At 33.0% G+C, this 24,059-nt stretch overlaps 1 protein-coding gene across 7 annotated transcripts in view; it reads left to right on the plus strand.

Annotated features, from left to right (window-relative positions):
- EHBP1 (EH domain binding protein 1) overlaps nucleotides 1-24,059 on the plus strand; it is a 255,661-nt gene that overhangs the window by 226,077 nt on the left and 5,525 nt on the right. For all 7 annotated transcript variants that reach the window (XM_084901054.1, XM_084901056.1, XM_084901055.1 and 4 more), the window contains 2 exons: nucleotides 20,778-20,877; nucleotides 22,020-22,093. In XM_084901054.1, the coding sequence (XP_084757180.1) occupies nucleotides 20,778-20,877; nucleotides 22,020-22,093 (174 nt within the window). The remainder of the gene's footprint in view (nucleotides 1-20,777; nucleotides 20,878-22,019; nucleotides 22,094-24,059) is intronic.

Here is a 24,059-nt window from a genome sequence, read left to right on the forward strand (position 1 = left end):
CAGTGCTGATTTCATTAATTAGGAACAACAGCTAAGAAAGAGTATTCCAAAGAATTTTAAGAGTTCCTTACTAAGCCTTGTATGAATCTTTTTTTTAAATTGAGACTATTATGAAAGTCTGCTACTGAATGTTAATTTTATGTAATATAAATTTGTACTATTTTATTCCCTTTTTAAAAAATATGTTTTTATTGGCCCTAACTTGTGTGGCCTTAGTTGGTTGAACCTTATCCAATGCATTGGGAGGTTGCAGGTTCAATTCCCAGTCAGGGCACATGCCCAGGTTGCAGGCTTAATCCCTAGTATGGGGTGTGCAGGTGGATGTTTCTCACATCCATGTTTCTCTCTCTCTCTCTCTCAATTAATAATAATCGGGAGGGAGGGAGGGAGGGAGAGAGAGAAAGAGAGAGAGAGAGAGAGAGAGAGAGAGAGAGAGAGAGAGAGAGAGAGAGAGAGAGAGAGATCCCTGGGGATTGAGCCTACAACTTGAGCCTGTGCTCTGACCCGGAATCAAACCAGTGCACCAAAAGGAACAACACTCAACCAAGTGAACCACACCAGCCAGGGCTACTTGATTCACTTTTCAAAGCATTTGTGGAGTAAGGAAGGCTCTAACAATAAAATTTTTAATAAATTCCAATTATTAACTTCTAATATTATAAGTTTGTTTGGCATAATTAATACCCGGTGATATAAATGTTTGAAAATGTCAAGTCTTAGAGATCATCTAATCTAGACCTTTTATTTTACTGATGAAAATACTAAAGCCAGAATAAGAGACTGGCTCAGAGCTGTTATTTTCTGACTCCCATCTCAGCATGTTTTCCTTCTCTTAAGCAATACTGTTTGATATGCAGTTAATTTTTTTAAAAATTGAGTAACTAAATGTTTCACGAAAAGCAATGTAGGTTTTTAAATGTATTTTTAAAATTGTATTATTTGCTTTAGTGTATACAGAGCTAAATGAAGCCCTAATTTGAACCTCCTAAATAAACTAAAATTTTATAGTCTACTTTATTTAGCTCACATGAAATAAATATTTTATAGTTTAGACTCTGAACATTAGAGAATATAAAATATCATATATACAATAAAAAATACGTATTTTAAGATTCCTATAAAAATGGCATACTTTAATGTACTAAATTTGCACTGATTTTGTGATAATGGAATGCAATTCTTAGGTTCTACTTGTTTCTGCTTTTTAAAATAGATGGCTGAATATTGTTAAAATATTGTTGGAAATAATAACATTAGTCTTGTACCATGAACATTATATTATAGGTTAATTATAATGTGTGTTGAAGTCCTTACTAAGAATACTCATCTATATTGATTCTTTTTGATTCTTTTCACTTATTTTTCAAGCTACATATGTGCATAGTTCCTATTTAGCTTAGTAGGTTAATAAAAATTCTAGAACATTGCATTTATTAGTATGTAAATGCATTTACATAGGAATAAGTCTAGGTTTCCTTAAAGAGGGCAACAGAATTGAAAACTGAGGCCAACAAATAAATGAAAGTTTCTCTAAATCCATTGGATAATAGAGGCAGTGTTAAGGCTAACCATAGTGTTGAACTAAACAGAGGGATTACTCCTGGGTTTTGCATCAGTTGTTTTCTGCAGGGTGGCCTGCCTTGTCAAAAAAAAAAAAAAAAAAAAAAAGTTTAACAGGCAAACATTCACATAGGCACATTGAGAAAAGAAGTATGCTTAATTCCATCAAAGCTCTAAAAAAATCAATCATTAATTTATTCTACAATTGTTGGTCATTTGTGAAAAGCATCTGGCCTTTAAGTCATAGGATCCCAAACACAAGTACAATGTGAACACTTGAGAAGAAGCTTCAAATTTGGTATCATGTAAAAAAGTATATGAGTGTGTGTGTAGCTGTATCTCACTGTACTACTGCATTTGCTTAGTCATAATGCTTTCATTCCATTTTGCTTTTTGGATTTTGAAGTTATAAATGCAAATGTAATGTGCTTTAAAATTTAGAAAACTCTTAATTGGCAGCTTTAAAAAGTCCTGCTTTTTTACATGTCTTTTCATGGTTATTTAGCAGAGTGATACTTCAGCAGTCTTGGCATTGCATGTCAGAAATGGTTTCTAATGAAATTTAAATTCAAGATAGTAAATATATTTTTTAAATAGTTTCAGAAGAGACGTACCCTATTTTCCATATGGCTAAGTAATTGTTAAGATGTTTGTTTTAAAGCTGGACTTAGACACTCCTGACTGCTCTTTAATTTGATATAGCTAGTCCAAATGATATTTTTCAAGAAACTTTAGTAGAATGCAGTGAAGTAGATAAATGATTTTGCAGCTATACTCATATTGCAAAGTATAGAACTAATTCAGTCATTATAGGAATAGCATTTTTTTAAAGTAGCTTTAAAACCAGCAGTAGAACACCTTAATGTTGGGATACATTTAAATATTAAGCGTTAAGTTAGTCAAGTTTAATTTTCTAACAATACATAATAGGTTCACACCATAACCACAGATTTATACATAGCAGGGTTTTGGTTTTTGTTTTTTTTTTCTGTTTGTTTATTTATTTATTTATTTATTTATTTATTTATTTATTTTTAAAAGAATGTACCTTTAAATTGTAGAAGGCCTAGGAAAAGCCTTAAGGGGTGAAATTTAGAACCTAAAATAGAAATAAAGTTGCATCATTTTAATTGTATGCTTTAATATATTAATAATATGAATAGTTAAGTTATAAAAACTGTACCTCCCCATGACACATACCACTTAATCCACTGGTTTGTTACGTACCAAGGGAATAAATGTGGTATAACCAAATGCTACTATGTCAGAGACTTCATACAGAAATTATCTATTCTCTTACTGTTAAAATTTTACCAGATTACACATAGAATATATATTTTACTCACCACTGCTCTTTAACTTTCCCTGGACTTTAACAATTACAAATTAAGAAAAAATATAAATACTACTCATAAGATTTGATTCTAAGCAAAATAACGACTAATAATGAAAAAGTACTTTTCACAATAGGAAAAAATATAAATCTTTTGACATTTATCTCACTTATAAGTATGTTATTATAACAAGATGACCATGTTTTAAAATGTATATTGAAAATAAATCTAAATATGCATATGCCATATGTAGAATTCCTGTGTAAACCTGTTTAGCCCTCATTTCAAAGGTACTATTGCTATCCTAAGTACTATTAGAATACTAGAGATGAGAGAAAAATCACTTAAAACTGCATGTGAAATATAATGTTTGAAATGGTTCTTTGAGAATGTGCAGATCATGGCTTGCATAGGGACTCCTTCCACTCTCTGGGGAAATGAACTGTTGACATTCTTTTGGGTCATCATTCCAGATAGGAGGGCAACCACAAGGATTTAGCAGATAAATTCATCCCCATAGACCTTTATCCATTTCACTGCAACTGGAAACATTCATGTTGAATAGTAGCATTAATGTAGCCAATTTACTGTTCAAAGTGAGCTGTATGTTTAAAAAAGAAAGAAAAGAAAAAAAGAAGATGACGATGAAGAAAATCAAATGACTAGGGTAATAACTTATTTTAGTCTTCTAAGAGGTATTCTTTATTTACATAATTCTAAAGTACAAATCATTTTTTTCCTCTATTATTTTCAAAAATAGAATTGAGGTCTATTATAGTAAGCAGTGAGCTTTTGAATTTTAACTAACTAAATGAAATCCTGCATGTTGCTTGTTAGTCGCTTATAACAAAGATCAGAAAATAAATTATTGTTTTAATGTTGTGTTCTGAGGTGAATGGTAACATTTTTTAAAAATTGAAAATTATGTCATATAGATTCTGTTTCTGACTCTTTTTGGACTGTATGATTCAGGCAAAAGAGAAAAGCAAAGCTCTGGTAAATGCCTTGAAGGAATTCACTAAAATTCACACACATCTTCTTTCTTATAAATGATGGGGGGAAAAATATTTTTATTCCAACTGGAATGATACTATATGGGGCTGAATGTGTAGGAAAGGTTCCCACAATGCATTGTGCAAACCTAGAGCTAGCAAATACCCTGCTGCTTTGAACCCCTCCTCCCCCCCCCAACCCCCCCAAAAAAGACAAAAGCACAATAAAATAGAAAGCTTACCACCGGTAGCTTTCAAAACGACAAACTAGGCAAACTATACATCTCCACCACTCCAATTTTGTCAGAATGCTAATGAGCTTGCTCTGATCTTTACTCGGCTTCCCGTGTTTTCTACATCTTCAAGGACCACATGGCGCTAGCAAAATAAAGACAACTAAATGAGAATTTCGAATGCTTTTTGTGTTAGGACCTGGTGCTTTTCAGTGGACGCACTCGTTGAATATTCTCAACTTAAAAGAGTACAACAGGGGGTTGGGTATGAACTTTTTAACAGGAGGAAATTTGTACAGAAGTAAATTAGTGAGATGAGGAAAATATGAGAAAAATTTCTAATTAATTTCCACTCCATAATATCAATGACACCTTCAGCCCCACTCATCCTCTTCTAACAAGAGATGCTGATAAAAGATGAATGATTCTGTGTTGTTCGCAGTGAATGTTTAGTGGTTTTTTAATAGCAGCATTCTACATAAAAGGCACCAGGAAGTACTCCGCATTAGCAGTTGAGATCACTAGTTAATAGGATGATGTCTTTTAGCTTTTGTCACAAGATTATTAGAAAGGATGGGTTTCTGTTCTCATCGTTGCATAGTTTGGAGTGCCTGTTGAGTACAAGTGCTAAAATACAGGTTTCTCAGTATTGTTTCACATGTAAAGCAAAAAAGGCTTTTAATACAACACCTTTTTCCCTTTTTCCAGGTGATTTTGTTATTGATCTCTAATCTGCCCCTTTAGCTGTATTAAATGCTTGAAGTGTTCTGCTTTTCACTGTAGCCTTGATGCTAGCTATTTGTGTTTATAAATTCATTAAGATTAAAACAGGACCTATATAAAATATTTGATTCTATGACTTAGGTAATGGCAGATTATGTCGTTTTTATGGCTTAGGATATAGATAACAAAAAGTTAAAATTGTCTGAGTAGACACTATAAAAATATATTCTTTGATTTTAAGAAACATACTTTTATGAAATTTAAATTACATATTTATAAGAGACACTTTCCACTAGCTCTCTCTCTTCTCTCTAGCATTCACTGAACACTTACAAGGAGATTAGAAGTAGTCAGCTCCATCTCTCTTTAGACCCATATCCAGGAGGGGAAAACGAAAACCAAAACTGGGGACACTTTTATATACAAAGATATCAGAACTTAGAGTTAAACTGATTCAGTACAACTAATAAATAACCAGGAAAGAAAGTTTGGTATAGTAACACTTTCAGGTTTTGTGTGGAGAAATAAAAAATTGGCAATGTTTTTCACATTTAACACATGTATTTCTTTTTTTAAAATTAAGGTATTACATAAAACACATATATTTCTAATATTTCTATACTTTTAAAGTTTTATCTGACCCAGGAAAATTATATTTTTGTATGTTGAACTTTGTTCATATCACTTAAGAAATTGCCTCTTAATTTAGTCACACTGCTAACAAAATGAAGGGGCAGAAACCTTATAGTAATAGGAATAACTTGGACAACCATAATCAATAAAATCAACAAAAAAAATAAAAACTATTTTATATAAAAACAGAAGTTTTCTTAGCATCTGGTTATTCTATATTTTCTGTCATTTAACACAATATTTCTATGCTCTTTAAAAGTAAGAGAATTAGAATTCATGTAACAAAGTGTCTCCATTGTGTAAAGGTTCTTTTTTTTTTTTAGACATAGTATATCTGTTTTTACACAAATTATAATAAGAAAATAAGCCATATCATTGAAAAATATCCATTAAACTAACTGAGATGTGTATTTTGACATTTGGTTACAAAACCAAAAAAAAATTTTTAACTGTAATTTTCAAGAATGACATTTCTTTCTAAAATCATATGACGTACCATGGTAAAATAGAAAATAGAAGTTTTTAGCATATAAAATAGAATGTTTCCATTTGATCTCTATTAACATAAAATATGAAATGAATAGGCAAAATTATAATGTCTTTGCACAGGAACTTTTCATAAATAGAAACAAAATAAGTAAAGGAATTCGGTGCTATAAAGTAAGTAAAATGACCTTTAAGATTCTATAATAGTATTGATTTAGCCTGTTATTCCCCACTAAAATAATCACTACTGACAATTCATAGGGCACTGAATCCGTGTCATAATAAAGAAATCAGGTGGGGTTTTTTTGGTGTGTTGGAAAATTTTCTACAAAGTGAATGTTTAACACAATTTCCGGAGTCTATTCTTCAGTAGACTCTAAGAGTTTATAAAAATCCATTCCTCTCTGGAAGTAAAATGCTAACATAATTAGCGTAAATGTGGTGATGCAAGTCTAGTTTGAGAGTCTGTGTGTTTTCAACGATGTCAAGATTTTAGTCACTTTGTGTCATCTAACTCCAAGAATGCAAAATAATATAAAATCATTTTCTAATCGCAAGAAGTGACTCTATTTCATACAATTACATTCTAATTCAATATCCCGAAAAATAAAAAGCATGAAAGAACATGTCAAACAATTGGTCTTTGTCACATCCATGATTAGCAGAATCATAGCCAGGTGGAAGACATTCTAGTAGTGAGCCAAGGCCCAGCTTTCCAAGGTCTCTGTGTAAGCCTTCTCTCCCGTGCTCCTGTCCATTACGACCAAAGCCCATCTGTCTTCCTTTGCTGTTAGCATAATTATAGGAGAGGCTTTCTTCAATATTTAATCCTCAGTACACCATCATCTGAAAACACAGGCTCAGCCCTTCTAGTGGTGAGTTGGAACCTTGACTGGAATTCTCATTCTAATCTTTGCTATATTAATTCCTGCTTACTAGATCAGCTTCATAGCTGTCATACTCAGTTTCAACTTTAGTAGAATGAGGAGAGTATGGCTTTAAAAATGAAAATTGGGACAAGGAACCTAACTGCATAAAGGATGAAATTCATTTAATCTTCTGTGTCTTATGATTTTCATTTATTCAACAAATAGTTTTGAGTCTTATTATGCCTAAGGCACTATACACTGAGAGTAGAAACTTAACCCTGGTTAGTGAATATAATTAGTTAAATTTAGTAACACTGAATCAAGAATATAATATGGTATGGCAGCTAAGAGAATTGGGAGAATTAAGTTAGATACCTTATACCAAGCATTTGCACAGTGCCTGGTTACATATACCAGGTTCAGTAAATGTCAACTATTACTATTTATATGATCTGTTTAATACTTAAGCTTGTCAAGGTCTCCTTTAAAATAAAATAAAAAATACTAAAAAATGAAAAGAAAAAAAAAGCTAATCTGTTAGGAATGTTACCTATCACCATCAAGCATTAAATAAAATATTTATAGTAAATATTGAATTTTTTGTACATTTATATAAGTATATTGAAATAGGCCTTTGATTATTAAAAACAATCATGAGTAGAAATACAATGTAAAGTTTGTTTTAAAAGGAGTGTTTAGCCGAAACCGGTTTGGCTCAGTGGATAGAGCGTCGGTCTGTGGACTGAAAGGTCCCAGGTTCAATTCCGGTCAAGGACATGTACATTGGCTGCGGGCACATCCCCGGTAGGGAGTGTGCAGGAGGCAGCTGGTCAATGTTTCTCTCTCATCGATGTTTCTAGCTCTCTATCCCTCTACCTTCCTCTCTGTGAAAAATCAATAAAATATATTTTTTTTAAAAGGAGAGTTTACATAATTTAAAGTACTTGAAGTGCTTTTGCTCTTTACTTTTTTACACCTTCAATTTTAAGAATTGGTAATATTCCTAAATTCTTTTATTTCTATAGTCTTTTCCTTGTGTCCTACTTCCAGAATTTCTTTACTCTCAAAATTTGTTCTAATTCAAACATCTTTAATATCTGTTTCTATCTACATTTCATTATTTTTATTATTTAAAGAAGGAAAGTGTGTAAATTGTATCTAGAAGTAATAGAAATCAACTTTTATTGAATTATTCTCATTCATGCAATAGAAACGTATTTCTCCTCTCCTTGATACTCACTGTATTTCCTAGCTTTTTACTATCATAGTCTTTAAATATATAGGTAACATTTTCATCTGCTGACTCATGTTTGTTCATTTATCCACAAGAACAAATGTATATCATTTTTACCCATGATATTTAGAAACTATTTTCCACTACCAGAAATTTTGAATTGGAAATATAAAATATGATTTTTGAACCTAAGGAATTATCACCAGAATTTTTAGTTTGGAACATGTCTATTGCCTAAAGTGAAGTACATTCTTATTCTAGACTGCAATAAAAATTTTAACACTTAAAAGAGAAGAAATTCCAGGAAAATGTGTTTTTCTCAGCAACTATCTATGAAAAGAAATTTAAGCATTTGAACTGATTTGGCAGCAACATGTTTTTCTTCTGCATGTGAAATTAAAATTAAAATTGTATAATATCATGCCAATGCTAAAATAACATACATGGAATATCACCCCTTCTTTTAAAAAAAATCTTAGTGATTTATTTGTAAAAGGGCTAAGACAGTGGTTCTCAAACTTTTGTCTGCATAAAAAAACACTTGAGGAGTTTGTTAAAAATAAAGATTCTCAGGCCCTGACTAAAAGATTCTGATTCAGTGAATCTGCGGTGGGGCCCATATTCTAGATGATTCTAATATAGGTGATCCGCAGACCACATTTTGAGAAACGGGGGCCTATAATATGCTAAACTCACAATGTTACATGTGCCAAGGAAGTAGTAGAGCATAGATTTAAGAGCATAGACTTGAAAATCAGCAAGACCGTAGCAATTTGTCTGGATGGTCTAATATTTTTAAAGGCTGGTAAAACTTATTCCAGAAGCCTATTGGGCCCTAGCCGATTTGGCTCAGTGGATAGAGCATCAGCCTGCAGACTGAAGGATGCCAAGTTCAATTCCAGCAAAGGACACATGCCCGGGTTGCAGGCTCTATCCCCAGTAGGGGGTGTGCAGGAAGCAGCCAATCAATGATTCTCTCTTATCATTGATGTTTCTCTCTCTCCTTCTTCCTTCCTCTCTGTAATCAATAAATAAGTATATTTAAAAAAAAAAAAAAAGAAGCCTATTGGTATTTAAAATATATTGATACAGATGTAAATAAAATTTATATGTGTTCTTAGCACAGAGCCTGGCAAAGGGTTAGCTATTAAAAAGAGTAGTTGCTACTATCAGTTATAGTAATAATTTTATTATTTATTACTGATTTTATCTTTAAATTTTTCCTTAGCTGCTAAGAAACATTATACACCTCCCATTCTTTCATAACTCTTCTCTTCCCTCAACACACACACACACACTCTCTCTCTCTCTCTCTCTCTCTCTCTCTCTCTCTCTCTCTCTCTCTCTCTCTCCCTCCCTCTCCCAAGATGCCTGAAGAACTGGTTTGGCATAAGACTAGAAAGTTATGAGTTTCTTTTTTTTAACCCTTGGCTTATATATAAAAAGTAACTGATAATTGTATGAACATTTTCAAGTCCCTCTATTGAAATACTGAGTTTTGTAAAACACATACAGAAACAAACAACTTAAACATTGTATTTTAAGCCCAAACCGGTTTGGCTCAGTGGATAGAGCGTCTGTCTGCAGACTGAAAGGTCCCAGGTTCGATTCCGGTCAAGGGCATGTACGTTGGTTGCGGGCACATCCCTGGTAGGGGGTGTGCAAGAGACAGCTGGTCAATGTTTCTCGCTCTCTATCCCAGTCCCTCTCTGTAAAAAATCAATAAAATATATTTTAAATTTATAAAAAAGAAAACATTGTATTTTAAGAAATTTATTTTAGTACATCCATGTAGGAACCAACTTTACAAATGCATTATCTCCTTCTTGGTTTCATCCTGACACTATCCTAAGATGCTTACCCAAGATTTCTTTTCTTTTTTATTCTTTTACAAAGAATGGCATCAGAGATGGCTAAACATGTATGAATTGCCTCCTCAGTCCAGAGTTAAAATTATGGGAGTTTATGGAAGGATGCAAGCTCTGTTCTAAAACCTTTCTCCCAGTTTCCCAAAATGGACACCATTAAGAAGTACAGATGTTAATGTACAGAGACAATTGGACACATACTGACACTAACTCCTTAATCTTTGAGATAGAACTATCCAGTTGAATAGCAGGAACTTTCTTTTTATTGTTTATAGGCTTATAGAATTCTGCTTTCAAACCATTGTTCATTCCATTGTAGAGACATTACCAGTTTTTCTTGTAGTGGATTGTAAATTATGTCTTTCTTTTAGCTAATAGTTATGTTTTTAACATTTTTCGTAGACCTCCCAGTGCATTGCATAAGAAAACTAAACACGTATAGTCATTGCATCTGTTCCCTGTCCACATGTCATGTTTAAGCTGGAATGTGAAAGACATTCAGCCACTCAGAGGAGCTATTTCCTCAGGAAATGGTTACAGTAAAAGTTAAGGGAAAACTGTTGAGCTAATATCTATTTTTAATTAAATTAGATATTTTTAAATCCTTACTAGTACTGATTAATTTTTAATGTTTATTGATGGAGTCATTTTTTTTTCTGTACAGGTTTTGTTTTATTGGGGGATTTAGATGAATGTTGTAGAGGAAAATTAATAAAAATTCTGTGATTATTTCTACAACTGAAAAGATAACATTATATATATATATATATAGTGAACCATCAAAATCAAAGTATTAGGCCCTAGCCAGGTGGCTCAGTTGATTGGAGCATCGTCCAATACACCAAAAGGTTGTGAGTTCAATTCCTGGGTTGTTTCTCTTTTTCTTTTTCACCCTAAAATCAATAAGAACATATTCTCAGGTAAGGATAAAAAAATAAATAATTAATTAAAATTAATGTGTATGATTCTCCTGTTTTTACGCTGGTGCCATTGCGGGGGAGAGGATATGTAAATTCACAGTACACAGAGCTATGAGTATCTAACTTGTGAGTCCTGCTTTTACTGACTGGTTATTTACTTTACCCACCCCAAAGCCACCCAACCCCACTCCCCCAAGGCCAGTTCACTCTGAATTAATAGCACCACTTGGTGGCCAAAGCGAGGAATTCTGTAGAGCACCAACATTTCTGCCCCACCAGGAAACATGTTTCCTCCCACTAGACACTTCTGAACTGGAATTTGACAGACCTGTCCCTAAGTTTATCTTTTATGCTTTGGAAGGATCTAGTTCTCTAAGGAAAGTTAAAAATATACATGGAAGATACTTAGGATGATGTGATTTTTTTAAATTTAAAATAGAAATCATTTTGTATTTCTGGTATAAGGTAACTTCCACAAAAATAACTTATTAAAGTAATCATAATATTTTAATTTCTTGTGAGAATAAAATTAGAGGGAGCCAAAATTTAAAAGTTTTAATACAGTTTCTTTTTATTCAAGTTCTTGTTTTAAATCTCAATAAAGAGTTAAATAAAATTATACTGAATATTTTTAAATTGTTAGTGTAGACAAGGAAGCTATTTTGCAGAATTCTGAACTTTGTAATATCAAAAAGAATAAACAGACTTGGAGCTGACCATGATTTGGGGTGGGAATGTAGGCTAAAGTGTTTTAGATATGATAGCTCTGACTCTCTTTTTAAGTGAACTGTAGCTTTAGAGAGAGGGAGAGAACATACATAACAGAAGGACATGCAGCTAACTGCTGGCACTTAAGATTTATGCCAGAATCTGAGAATCTGAGAGGGACTCTTAAGGTAGCATAATATTCTTCAATCTAAGGAGTATCTAAAAATGTGTATCATGTTAAAAGAGGGAATTGAATTTATCCTAGGGATTAAATTCAGGAGAAAATCTGAAAATAACTATAACTTTAGTAATTCTAAAGATTCTGTAAGTCACACATTAGATTTTTTTTATTTCCCTCTGAATTTCTGCTGAAGGAACTGCTTTTAGCAAGAGAACCTTTGGAATAGATTTAACAGAACATGTGTAACCTTGAGAAAAGGGATGTTTCATAGAGGAGTGTCTCATTTGAATAGCTCCTTTAAGAAAGAAAGATGGATAATGGGCAGTTGATGGGCATCCATATTTGAGGGTAATGAAAAAGTTAGTGATGGTAGGATATATTTTGGTTGATTGGTCCAGTAAAATAGATATGTACAGGCATTGCTCAACGGAACTAACATCTTAAGACTTGCACCACACCGAAAACGGTTTAGCTCAGTGGATGGAGCGTCGATCTGCGGACTGAAGGGTCCCCGGTTCAGTTCCGGACAGGGGCATGTACCTTGGTTGCGGGCACATCCCCCGTGGGAGGTGTGCAGGAGCCAGCTGGTCAATGTTTCTCATCAATGTTTCTAACTATCTCCCTTCCTCTCTATGAAAATTCAATAAAATACATTAAAAAAAAAAAAAAAAAAAAGGCTTGCAGAGGCTGTCAGAGAAACTTTAAGATTCAGCCAGGAGGAATCGCTGTGCCTTGCTCCAGCAATAATTCTAGGAATCAGACAGGTAGGGGGAATCCTAAAGCTTGAATAAAGAATATGGTTCTGTACTGTGTGTGAGAGAGGTGGGGGAGGGGAGAGGGAGATGATTGTATGTATGTAGGGATGTTGGGGTGAAGAGAGAGAGAGAAAGAAGAAAGGGGGAGAATATAACAATAACAACCACTATTACATTACTTATATAGCATTTATTATAGGCCAGGCACTGTTCTAAATGCTTTACATATATTAACTCACTTAATCTTTTCAAAAACCTTTGAAGCAGAACTATTATCTTCATTTTACAAATGAGGAAACTGAAGCATAGGGAGATTAGTAATCTGCCCAAGTTCCCATAGCTCTTAAAGAGCAACACTGGAACTGGAATGTACCCTGATATTTCAGTGCTAGGCAGAGCATTCTTGTTTGGCCATTATTGAAGAGTCCTAAATGCTCAACTGGAGTCATAGTAGCTGATAGTTGCCCAACAAGTGAGCAGATCTATTCCTGGAATCGCCTGTTTCTGGAAAACATCAACCCCAAACTATAATTCAAGGATCTTACGGACACATCTGCACAGGAGGAAAGGCAGAATCCCTTTGACATCCCTTGATGTCCTGTTCTGAGATCATTGTCAAGTTCCAGTGGCCTTCATGGAAAGAGTAAACAAAATCCTTTCTACTAACTGATGAACTAAGTAGACAGAATGGGGATTTTGTTTATTTTTTTATCAGAAGTTTGAAGGTTTGCTTTTTGTTTTTATTTGTTTTGCTTATCAGAACCACTCTGAAGGCTTTGTCAAGGTTGACCTGAATTCTAAATAAAGGGCCTATTCTGGTAAGACTGGTTACCTATGAGTGTCAAATAGGATGGCTAAGAGTGGTGGTTCACAAAACAGACTAGATTAACTAACCACTAACTAGCTCTATTACTTTAAGTAAGTTCTATAACCTAATGTTATTGTCATCATCATTATTATTGCCAGTCTATGAGGAAGTTATTGGTTGTTAGTGATCTAATAAGAGAGATATATAACATAGAGTGGCCTTCTTAAGATGCTGTTGTTCCCAAGGCTTTAGAAACAGCACTGTGAACACGAGTCCAACATGAGTGTCTCTTGTGGATCCTTGTGAAAAGAATGGCTTCATTGAGACCATGAAGGTTGAGGGGCATCGGATAAGTTTGTACAGAGCTGAAACTCACACTAGTCACTGGCCTGCTCTTGAAAATCAGCATTCATTGCATTTGATTCAGTGTGGTGTAGCTATTCAAACCCTGTGGTGCAGCTTAGAAGGCTGCTTTCATTAGGCTTCTATGTTTTAAGAATGGATGTGGCCATAGACTAGAAAGGAATAGGCATAATTCCCTTCAGCTTTCCCTTACCAAATAAAGATATTTAAGAAGGTACAAAGGGTTACCTGGTGTCTGAACCCAAGCATGATCAAAGAAGGTACAGAGTAGAAGTTACTGTGCAGATAGTACATTGGGGTTTAGGGGAAACTGGAAGCTGGGGGGACACCCTGGGTATGATTTTTTAGGGACAGGTAAGGACTTTAAACAACCCAGGAGGAGGTTACCTAAAGGAGTAGCCAACTGACTGCATAATACATCTTTGAAGAAACTATTAGAAAGAAGTGTATTTGGAGCCTCTCTACCTGTTTATCCTTCTATATCTTAAAAATTATGTGTATTTAATTTTCCACACTCTCAACAGAACCTATTGTTATTCTCACCTGGCATTTAGTAAGTCAGCTATTTTGTCTATTATATAATTTTCATAAGCTGATTTTAAAGATGCTCTCTTAACATCAAAATCTTTTTCTGTAAAAATGATGAAAACTTACATTCTCAGTGAAGCTTTTTGTTTTATAAATATTTGGTTTTTCTTGTTGAGGATTTTCTCCCCCCTAAAATACATCAGTTTGTACTTCATATTGTCATTTTTTTAGCTTTATTTTGATAAGTAAATTTTTACATTTGTTCTATTAGCCCATAATTATTAACCTTAAAAGTTACCTTTTTCGTTTTTTAAAGAAGTATTAAGTAGTATTCAATGATCTACTTTGTTCTTATGTCTCTAAAACTCATTGCAAATAGCTAGCCTGTAGCTACATGAAGCATAGCCACATATTGTGCCACCATGGCTATGGATGTCTCTCACATGCACAAGTGACGCTGAAGACCCATTAGGGCATTCACTTTGTTTTTCCAGCTACAGGGAAGAGTTTGTACTGATTCACCCACATTTTACCTATCTCACTTATGACCAGTGACTTACTATAGACTTTGTTATAACTAAGAAACATTTAAAATATAATTTGTGCCCATAGAGTTTAGAAATTTACCTTCACCCTAACTATTCCTAATTACATGTCTGTCTCCACAGTACACTGAGCCCTTTTGAGAAAAGGGACCACATCCTAACCTAGTTCCTAGCTTTTATCATGTCATCATCACACTTGTCATTATTATCATCATAGTTAGCATTTTTAGCTTTGAGCACTATGTGTTTACATTTCTCATTTAATCCCTCTAATAACCATACGAGGTAAGTAACATAGTTATTCTTATAGAGATGGAGAAACTGATGTTTAGAGAAGTTCATTCATCTAAGATCAAAGGGCTCAGTCCCATTTTTAAATCAAACTGGGGGAAAACCATTATGGATGCAGATTCAGTGTTCATCTTATTATAAAACAACAGATCTAACTAGTCACAGTAACTATAGATGGTAGATAAATTTGACCTACCAGAATTGATAATGTTATCCACAAGAGTATCTTGGAATTAATGTAAGTAAACACTCATAAAGGTAGTCTTCAATTCAAAGCAGATATTTATTCTAATGTTCATTTATGAGTCAGGTGCTTTTCCATAAAATTCTTAAATTATAGATTGTGGCCCCTACTACTCTATACAAAACTATGTGCCAAGTAACAAAAAGAAAAAAAGAGAGCCCTTTTTCTTCTTAGATGTTCTACCAGAAAGTCTCACCTACTTGAATATATAAAAGTTCAGAAAGATCCCTTATATAACTTAGGTACCTGTGCATACATATTTAAAATCACAGATCTTAAAATACATTAATCTAGAAATATTTTTTTCTCTCCACTCCTTTTCAAGAAATACTTTTATTCAGTTCTTTGTGGTCATCTTTGACATTAATGTCTCTGTTCACTTTTAGAACCAGTCTTTAAGTCATTCCCATGACATGACAGTGAGAAGGCTCTAGGGCAGAGAGAGGATAGAGAGGAATCTGCCAAGTGCAGTCCAAACAAAAAGGGCTTCAAGAGAGGGGAGAGGTGACTAGGGAAGCTCTCCGTCCGTAAGCATGGCTCACAATTCACATTTCCCCGTATTGGAGTATGCCTAATGGGTTTTCCAAGTAGACTACAGTTTATTTGGTTGAATGATGCCTATAAAAGTGACTCACTGATTTATTTTACTTAACAAATTATTTTCAATGTACCTTAGAGAGACACAGTCTCTTAAGGGCCATGGATCTGATCACTAGTCAGCCATCTCCATCCACTATGGGTCCATGGCAAGATTTCAGCACTTCTTAATGTTTTCATGGTAGAAAACTTTGAGTTTGTTTATATACACAAATCTACATCTTTGTGTTTTCATTTTTTTCCTTGGATTCATCTTTTCAGCTAAAATTGTATTGTTTATTATTTTGTGTTTATGTAAGAATTCACTGTCTAAAATATATCTTTCTAAATAGATAACTTTATATGAAAGCTTAATTAGGAAAGTTAATTAGTAGACAGTCTTTTAAACAATTTTTCAAAAATTTAGATTTTTTACATCACTCATATTTATTTAAAAATTTACATCAAAACATTGCTTCTGAAAAATATAAATGAAAACTACATACAGATTCCTTGATGAATTCTTGAATGAAATTAAATCTTGACTTTAAGTAATGTGGGTTTTTTTAGGAAATGGAATATAAAAGTGGTTTCTATAGTCAGCTAACATGTATTAAATGTGTAGTGTTCTGTTTTATGCTGTTTTCTATTAAATGGTTTTTGTTTATGTTAGAGGAAGAATGATTTTTTAAAAATATATTTTTATTGATTTTTTTTTTTACAGAGAGGAAGGGAGAGAGATAGAGAGTTAGAAACATCAATGAGAGAGAGTCATCGATCAGCTGCCTCTTGCACACCCCCTACTAGGGACGTGCCCGCAACCAAGGTACATGTCCTTGACCAGAATCGAACCTGGGACCCTTCAGTCTGCAGGCTGATGCTCTGTCCACTGAGCCAAACAGATTTCGGCGAGGAAGAATGATTTGAAGTCATATTTACATAGCTACTTTTCCTGCCATTATCATTATTCTTGATTGTTTATAAATTTTTATAAATTATACTCCAGCTATAATAATTAAGAGAAAAACTGACAGTAATTTAAGATATTGTGATGTCAGAAAAGATGTTGCATTTCTGGAGGCAAAATAAAAAAACGTAAGTCTTTAAGAAAACAAAGTAGAAAAAAATATTTCCAGAGTTTTTATTAGTCTATATTTTTAAATATATATGATTGATCGACTGCCTCCTGCAATACCCCCTACTGGGGATTGAGCCCACAACCCAGGCATGTGCCCTTGACCAAAATCGAACCTGGGACCCTTCAGTCTGCAGGCTGACTTTCAACCAAACCAACTAGGGCTACTCTATACTTTGAAATGTTATGAGGATGTTTTTATTGGTTGTATAATAAACATGAGGCTATGTTTTAAAATAAGTATAACAACTCAGCCATGCTTTCACATGTATACTGAACTGTATTATTTTGATTTTTTTTTATTTCAAAATGGTCCGTATTAAATTTTTCAGTTTAATGCATATTAAAATTTTCAGTTCATGAAATTTAAAAAATTTAAATTTAAAAAAGTATTTGTGTCTGCCTCTTAATGTGACAAAAAGGTAGCTGGTAAGTACAAATAAAAAATAATTTTAAAATAGAAGTAGTTTAACCAGGTAAGGTTAAACAAGAAAAAATTATTTATGGCCATTTTATAAAATAATGATAGACTTCATTCTAAGCTACAATGTAAAGTGCTTTCTTCTGAGATTATGTATTGTGGCAGAAGCTAAAACTGCCTTTTTTTCTAGCAGTGCCAGAATACGGCCTCTTTTTCTTTTTTGCACTAACAAGACTGCTTTACCACCACAGCCCACTCTAAGTAATTAAATCAATCCTTTGTACTTACCGTATTCTCTTCTAGTGACGGTACTAGATCTGATTATATGCTTCATGCATATTCAAAGTACCGCACTGACAGCTCTTTAATGAGCTCTTACTTAATCAGTATGAACAATGTTCATCTTGTTCTTTTTTTCCTCATGCATTAGAACTAGGAACAGTTGGGAAAAATGAAACATCCAGCATTCATTTGAAAAATATATTGTACTTTGAAAAGTGTCTAAGCTGAGGAAGTTGCATTCTGCCCTTTAAAAGTCTGATGGACAAATTGGATTACTAGTATTGGATTAAATAACAAATGGTTAGAGGAGAAATGAGAAAAGCTCACTGTGATCACAGGCTTTAATATTTTTTGTTACTTATAAAGCTAAAGGGGTCTTTAACCAGTTATTAAAGTCAGGATTAATTTGTAATGGTTCAACTTACTGGCTTTTAAAAGCTTTTTGAATTTAAAAAATTTCAAATCCCTGAAAACAATAGTGTAATGATGTGTTAGAAGAAAATTTAATTTTTTTTATTGCTAGGCTAAGTATAGATTTCCATCATTGTGTACAATCTCAGATAAGGAATTTGTGGTACATAATTGATTTAACCTTAAATATGCTTTCTTTTCTTTTCAGTTAATTCATATCATCTATGTTGAAATGTATAATGTGTCTTTACATATTATTGTTAGGCTTATTTACTTTTGAAACATAAAACTCTGATTATTAGTTATTTCCTAACAATTAGGAGAGAGGGATTTTATCCTTACCTAGGCATGAATTAAAGTGAAAATAACATAGGACCACATCAGTATTGTTATTATCAAGGAAGCAGTCTTCCATTGAAGAAAATGATGCTAATTTAAGAGTAAGCTAGTTGCTTCTAGTATTCCTGAAAGCCTCAATTATAAGTTAAGTTAAACTCAAAACAAACTTTTAATGTCTGCATTTTTAGAAGCTACTTAGGTTATGAACACAAGAATTAAGTCTTTCATTAGAAAATAAAATATCATAGTAACTGCACCTATTAATATTGTACACATGTGTGATTTCAGTGATCAAAAAGGCCTTCACCAGGGTACAATTGGCCTTTTTCCAAATTGCAAGCTTTTCCCCAGCTTTTTCTTTTTACTCTTTCTTCTTTTGTTGCTACCCAGGGACTTGTTCCTATCGCAGCCTATGTCACATGACTAGTGTCAAGCCATCACATGGTCTAAAGTGAATACAAAACCAGCTACCCTAAAAGAGAGATTTAAAATGCTGTAAAATAATAAAGACTTTTGTTCATAACTCTAAAAGAAGCTATCTTATCTGCTCCCTACCATAAAGTTTTAATAGCATTTAATGAAGACATATATCCTCACTATTCTCCCTAATGATGAACAACAGATATCTATTTCACAAGGATGCTCTGAAGTGTATGTTTAATCTTTGCACACAGAACAGTTCTTTATACTCTATTTTCATTCTAAATTTCTCTTCAAATTTATATCAATGTGGAAATAGTTAATTAAATGATACATTCATAATTTAAGTATTTAAAAGAATGAAGTAGACCTTCAAGCAATATGACAACAGTACATCACTGGGTAATATACAGGGGTGGGAACAAGTAGGTTAATAATAATAAGTAATACAATAATCAATAATAATATAAGAATAAACTTGTTTCATGTACTCATAACTGTAAGCCTACTTTTGCCCACCCCAGTATGATATGATCTCATTTATGTTAAAGAAAAACCTGTACGTATCTATAGATGAGGTATACATGTGTGTGATAGACAGCTATCTCTGTGGTGTGGAAGGAAACATGCTAAACCTTACCAGTACTTACCTCTCGGGAAGGATGTTGGGGTGGGATTGGTGAAAGAGGACTTGACTTTTTACTCAGTTATACCTCTGTACTGTTTAAATTTTTAAAATGTATTTGACAGTTAAAAGAAAATATCTTCTCACAAAGAAAATATAATTTAAGGAATTAACTGGAATATTGAATCTTAGCTGGGATATTTATTTTTTTAAATATATGTTTATTGATTCCTGAGAGGGAGAGAGTGGGGGGGAGAGAGAGAAACATCAGTGATGAAAGAGAATCATTGATCGGCTGCCTCCTGAATGCCCCCTAGTGGGGATCGAGACTGCAACCTGGGCATGTACCCTTGACTGGAATCGAACCTGGGACCCTTTTCAGTCCGCAGACCAACGCTCTGTCCACTTAGCCAAATCATCTAGGGCAAAATTTTTAGTATGACCATTACTATATGAATAATATCAAATATATACTGTATATTATAATCCTTGATACAGTAGCCTTGGAGGGGGGGGCAGTAGTATAGATGATGGAATGGATATTAGCAAAAGTGAATTTGAAATGTGCAATTAGTAAGTTTATAATCTAAAATGTTAGACCATCTCTCTGTTCAAATGTTTTCTGATTTACTGACATTATTATGTTTATTGTTATGTGTTTTTTCACAAATAGCTATAGGCATTTTTTGTAATTTGGTCATTTAAAATAATTTGCAAGTGTTTACTGTATTAGAGATGATAACTTCCAGAGTGTTATATGCACATATGTCTTAGTTTACTCTGGGGGAGAAAAAGAAGAGAAGAAACAGGTTGTTACAAGTGGAAACTTTCACAAAATCTCTGGACTTCTCTGATCTTCCTGCTAGTATTGTACTTCTCATAATGATTTTTTAATATTTTTTCTTTATCATGACCATATGTCTGTCAGCACCATGAGTTCCTCACTGAACTATAATAACAAATCCTCTGGGGAGGATTTAAAAGTTGGAACACTTTTCTTTTAACACTAACACTATATTAGTGTCAGTATGATCTGTAGACATGTTGGGGGGGGCAGTATATTTAGACATGCTGCATAACAGCTTTAGAAGATTGAATTTTAGAAGATTATGAAATTTTAAATATCAATTTCTTTTTTCAGGCCTTGGACTTTAATCTTATGTTGTTATAAACTTTAATATGTACTGTCGGGGTAACTAAAATGTTTTCATGTTAGAAAAAAAAACATTTGTGCTAAACGATTATCTGCCTGCAAAAGTCATGTAACAAGAAATAACTTTTCCTGAATTATAGGAAGAAACACTGAAGAAGAAGAAGCTATGATGCAGGAATGGTTTATGTTAGTTAATAAGAAAAATGCCTTAATAAGGAGAATGAACCAGCTCTCTCTCCTGTAAGTACTCATGACTGCTTTTTTTCCCTACAACATCAGTGGATCTTAGGCTTTTGGATACTAGTTTCTTAGGGTTTCATATTTATTAGACTTACCTTTTTCTTTCCTTAGAGATTAAAGTCTATTTTATGTAAAAATGAAAAATAGTGTAAAAACAGTTTTTATCTGAACAGTAAGAATTTTAAAAATAGGGTGCTAGATACTGAAAAAAAAATGTTGGCTATACAGAGAGCCAATGAATATGAACAATTTTTGTGTTTAAGAAATAAAGCATTGTCTATAAAAAGACTTGGTGTGCCTGTTAAGTAAGGGTTAAAAGGGAAAGGAAATAAAATTGAAGTGTATTTAACATCTGATTCTAAGTTAAAAATTAAAGTAACTCTTAAGGACAAAAGTACCTTTGTCTTCTACAGATGATGTTATCTTAAATTTTGGGATAAAAGATGAGTGAGTTACAGAGAAGTGATCTTTTTATAATATAATTGCAAGAATTACAGTAAAGTGTAGACTAAACCAAATGTAAGCATTCTTAGTCTTTAGCATTTAATTTACTATAGGATCTAATGTTTGTTCCTTTTTGCTAACTAGCGGTGTTCTTATATTATGCCACCTAGTGTGGGAAGAAACAGGCTTATATGTTTTATTTTAGTGAAAACAGCTATTTCTGTCATTTCTGTGATGCCTGAACTTGGAAAAAGAATTATAAAGAAACACCAAAATTAACCAATCCCAGTTCTATAACCGTGTCCATATTAGATATGCACTTGTGGGGCTGCCATGCTTCTGTGTTCTTTTCATACGGAGTTCTAGACAAAAGCATGTTTGTTGTGAACTATGAAAACTCTTTGACAAAATACTCTTATACCTGGCACTTAGTACAAGAAGCATTGAAGAATGAGACTATTTATTTTCAGATTAAAATATATCTCTGTGCAATTCAAAATTGAGGGGGAAAAAATAATAGCCTTAGTAGATATTCAACCTGAGGAAGGTTTTAGATTTGTGTATCATTTGTTTGGAGTAGCTTAAAGTTAAAGAGAAAAGTCAGTTATGAGTCCTAAAATCAATGTAACCTAAAGGTTCTTTTAAGTGTTTAATGATTTAGTAATTAGCATATTGATGAACTTTTGCAACTTGCCTAGGGAAAAAGAACATGACTTAGAACGAAGGTATGAGCTGTTGAACCGGGAATTGCGGGCAATGCTAGCCATTGAAGGTAAGAAATGCTATGGTGGAGTGGAGGTATGTGAGAGACTTAAAAGAGTGTAATACACTTCTTGTCTCCCTAGGTGTGATCTGACTAGGGACCTACAGAATTTGCAAATAAATGCCTTAGATTAAAAAAAGCATTAGTCATATAAAACCTAACTTCCTTACTAGTAATTCAGATAGATAATCATTATACTTGCTATTAAACATCCGATATTCTTAACTTTTGTCAGTAAGCTTAAATTTCAATAAAATGGAAAATATAAGGAGTTAAATGATTTAATTACATAATATTATGTGCAATTTAAAGTTGTTTACACTTTAGAGGTTTGGGTAAGTAAGATTTACCATTTTGATTTTTCACATTTCAAATCTAAATTTTACCTTAATATTTAATTGATGTCAACACTGAAATATGTCACTGTCAGTCTACTATAGCTCCTATTAAGCGATTATTAAGGCAAAGATTGGCATAAGAGATAAGTGAAACACTTTCATACTTTTCATAAAGCTTTTAAATGAATTAGGTAGTAATCCTAAGCATAGTTCATAGTATCAGTAAACATTGGCTGTCTTGACTATAGCATTTACTATATGTGATTTTTTTTTAAATAATTAGGTGTTTTAGAATGCTGTTCTCTTTATACTTATTATTTGAAAATGTCTCATAGTTAAAGATGTCTGTCTGCTTAAAAGCTAATCCCTTGGGCTCTGTAAAATGGACCTTTTGTCTAATCAATGCAAATTGATTTTCCTATTCTATATTGACCTCTTAACCCATTGACTGTCCATGGTAATTTCCTTCTTTACCTGATAAGGTACCTGATCCATAATAAGTCAATTCTAATTAGTTCAAAAACTAGAAATTTAAGGTTATAAAGGGGAAGGCAAGTGAAAACATTTTTAAAATATTTTAATTATCACTGTTATTAGATAAAATACATGCTATTTATCTAAATAGCATCTTTTACACTTATAGAAGTTTTATTTTTACTTTTATGTACATTATCTCATTTGATAAATATGACTAACAGTATTTATACATACTCATTAGAAATCAGACTCATTTTAAAAGGTTTCAGATAGCTAATTTCCTTCAAGTGGCTATCCAAATGTATCAAATTATACCACAGATAATGAAAATTGTGTGTTTAATAGCAAGCATAATGATTATCTAAATAAAATTTGTCAAAAATATTTAAGAAGTTCTTTGAAACTTGTCATTGAAATAAAAAATAGAAGTATACTAAATGATATTTTTTCCTCTGGATATAATTTTTATAGTCATTGTATAATTTTTAAGAAATTGGAAAGCTGAATAGTTAGTGAAAGGTAGTTACTGCAGATATGTTTACATGGAATGTATATATATGTACAATTTAAAAATGTTTGTGTATATAGTATATGTAATATATAACTCATTATGCAGTTTATTCTTTATAGATTCATTATACATTACACTCAATACAGAGTATTAAGAATTTACCCACTCTTTCATGTATAATAATTCATCTCTAAAACACAACTTGATACAATACAGTGGACTTTTAAGGCAGAGATTGCTTCTATCCCAAAACCAGTATTATTACTATATACCATCTTAAAAGGAGGGCCATGAGACATCTAGAAGATCCCGTTTTCATCAGCAGTCCTGTCCCTACATATGAGACATACAATCTTAAATAATCTTACTTTTTTTCCTGCATGCTCCTGTACATATGGAAGACCGGTAGAAAGCCATATGTTTTTAAGAGGGGGAAAACTAATGTTTTTCTTTTTCAAATGATTTTGATTTATTTAAAAATAACATAATTGTCCTATATGTGGTTGTGCCTCAAATCTCTCAGCGAGTTTCTGTTGCTGGTGGAGGGGGAAAAGGAGACTTGAAGAAAGCAGCAGCCTGTTGATTACAGACAGAGACCCTTTTTTAGAGAGAGGCCTGTTGCACCCGCCTGGGCAGTACTCGGGTTGAG

The sequence above is a fragment of the Pipistrellus hanaki genome (genome assembly GCF_964339955.1).
Source record: "Pipistrellus hanaki genome assembly, chromosome: 12".
Lineage (NCBI taxonomy): Eukaryota > Metazoa > Chordata > Mammalia > Chiroptera > Vespertilionidae > Pipistrellus > Pipistrellus hanaki.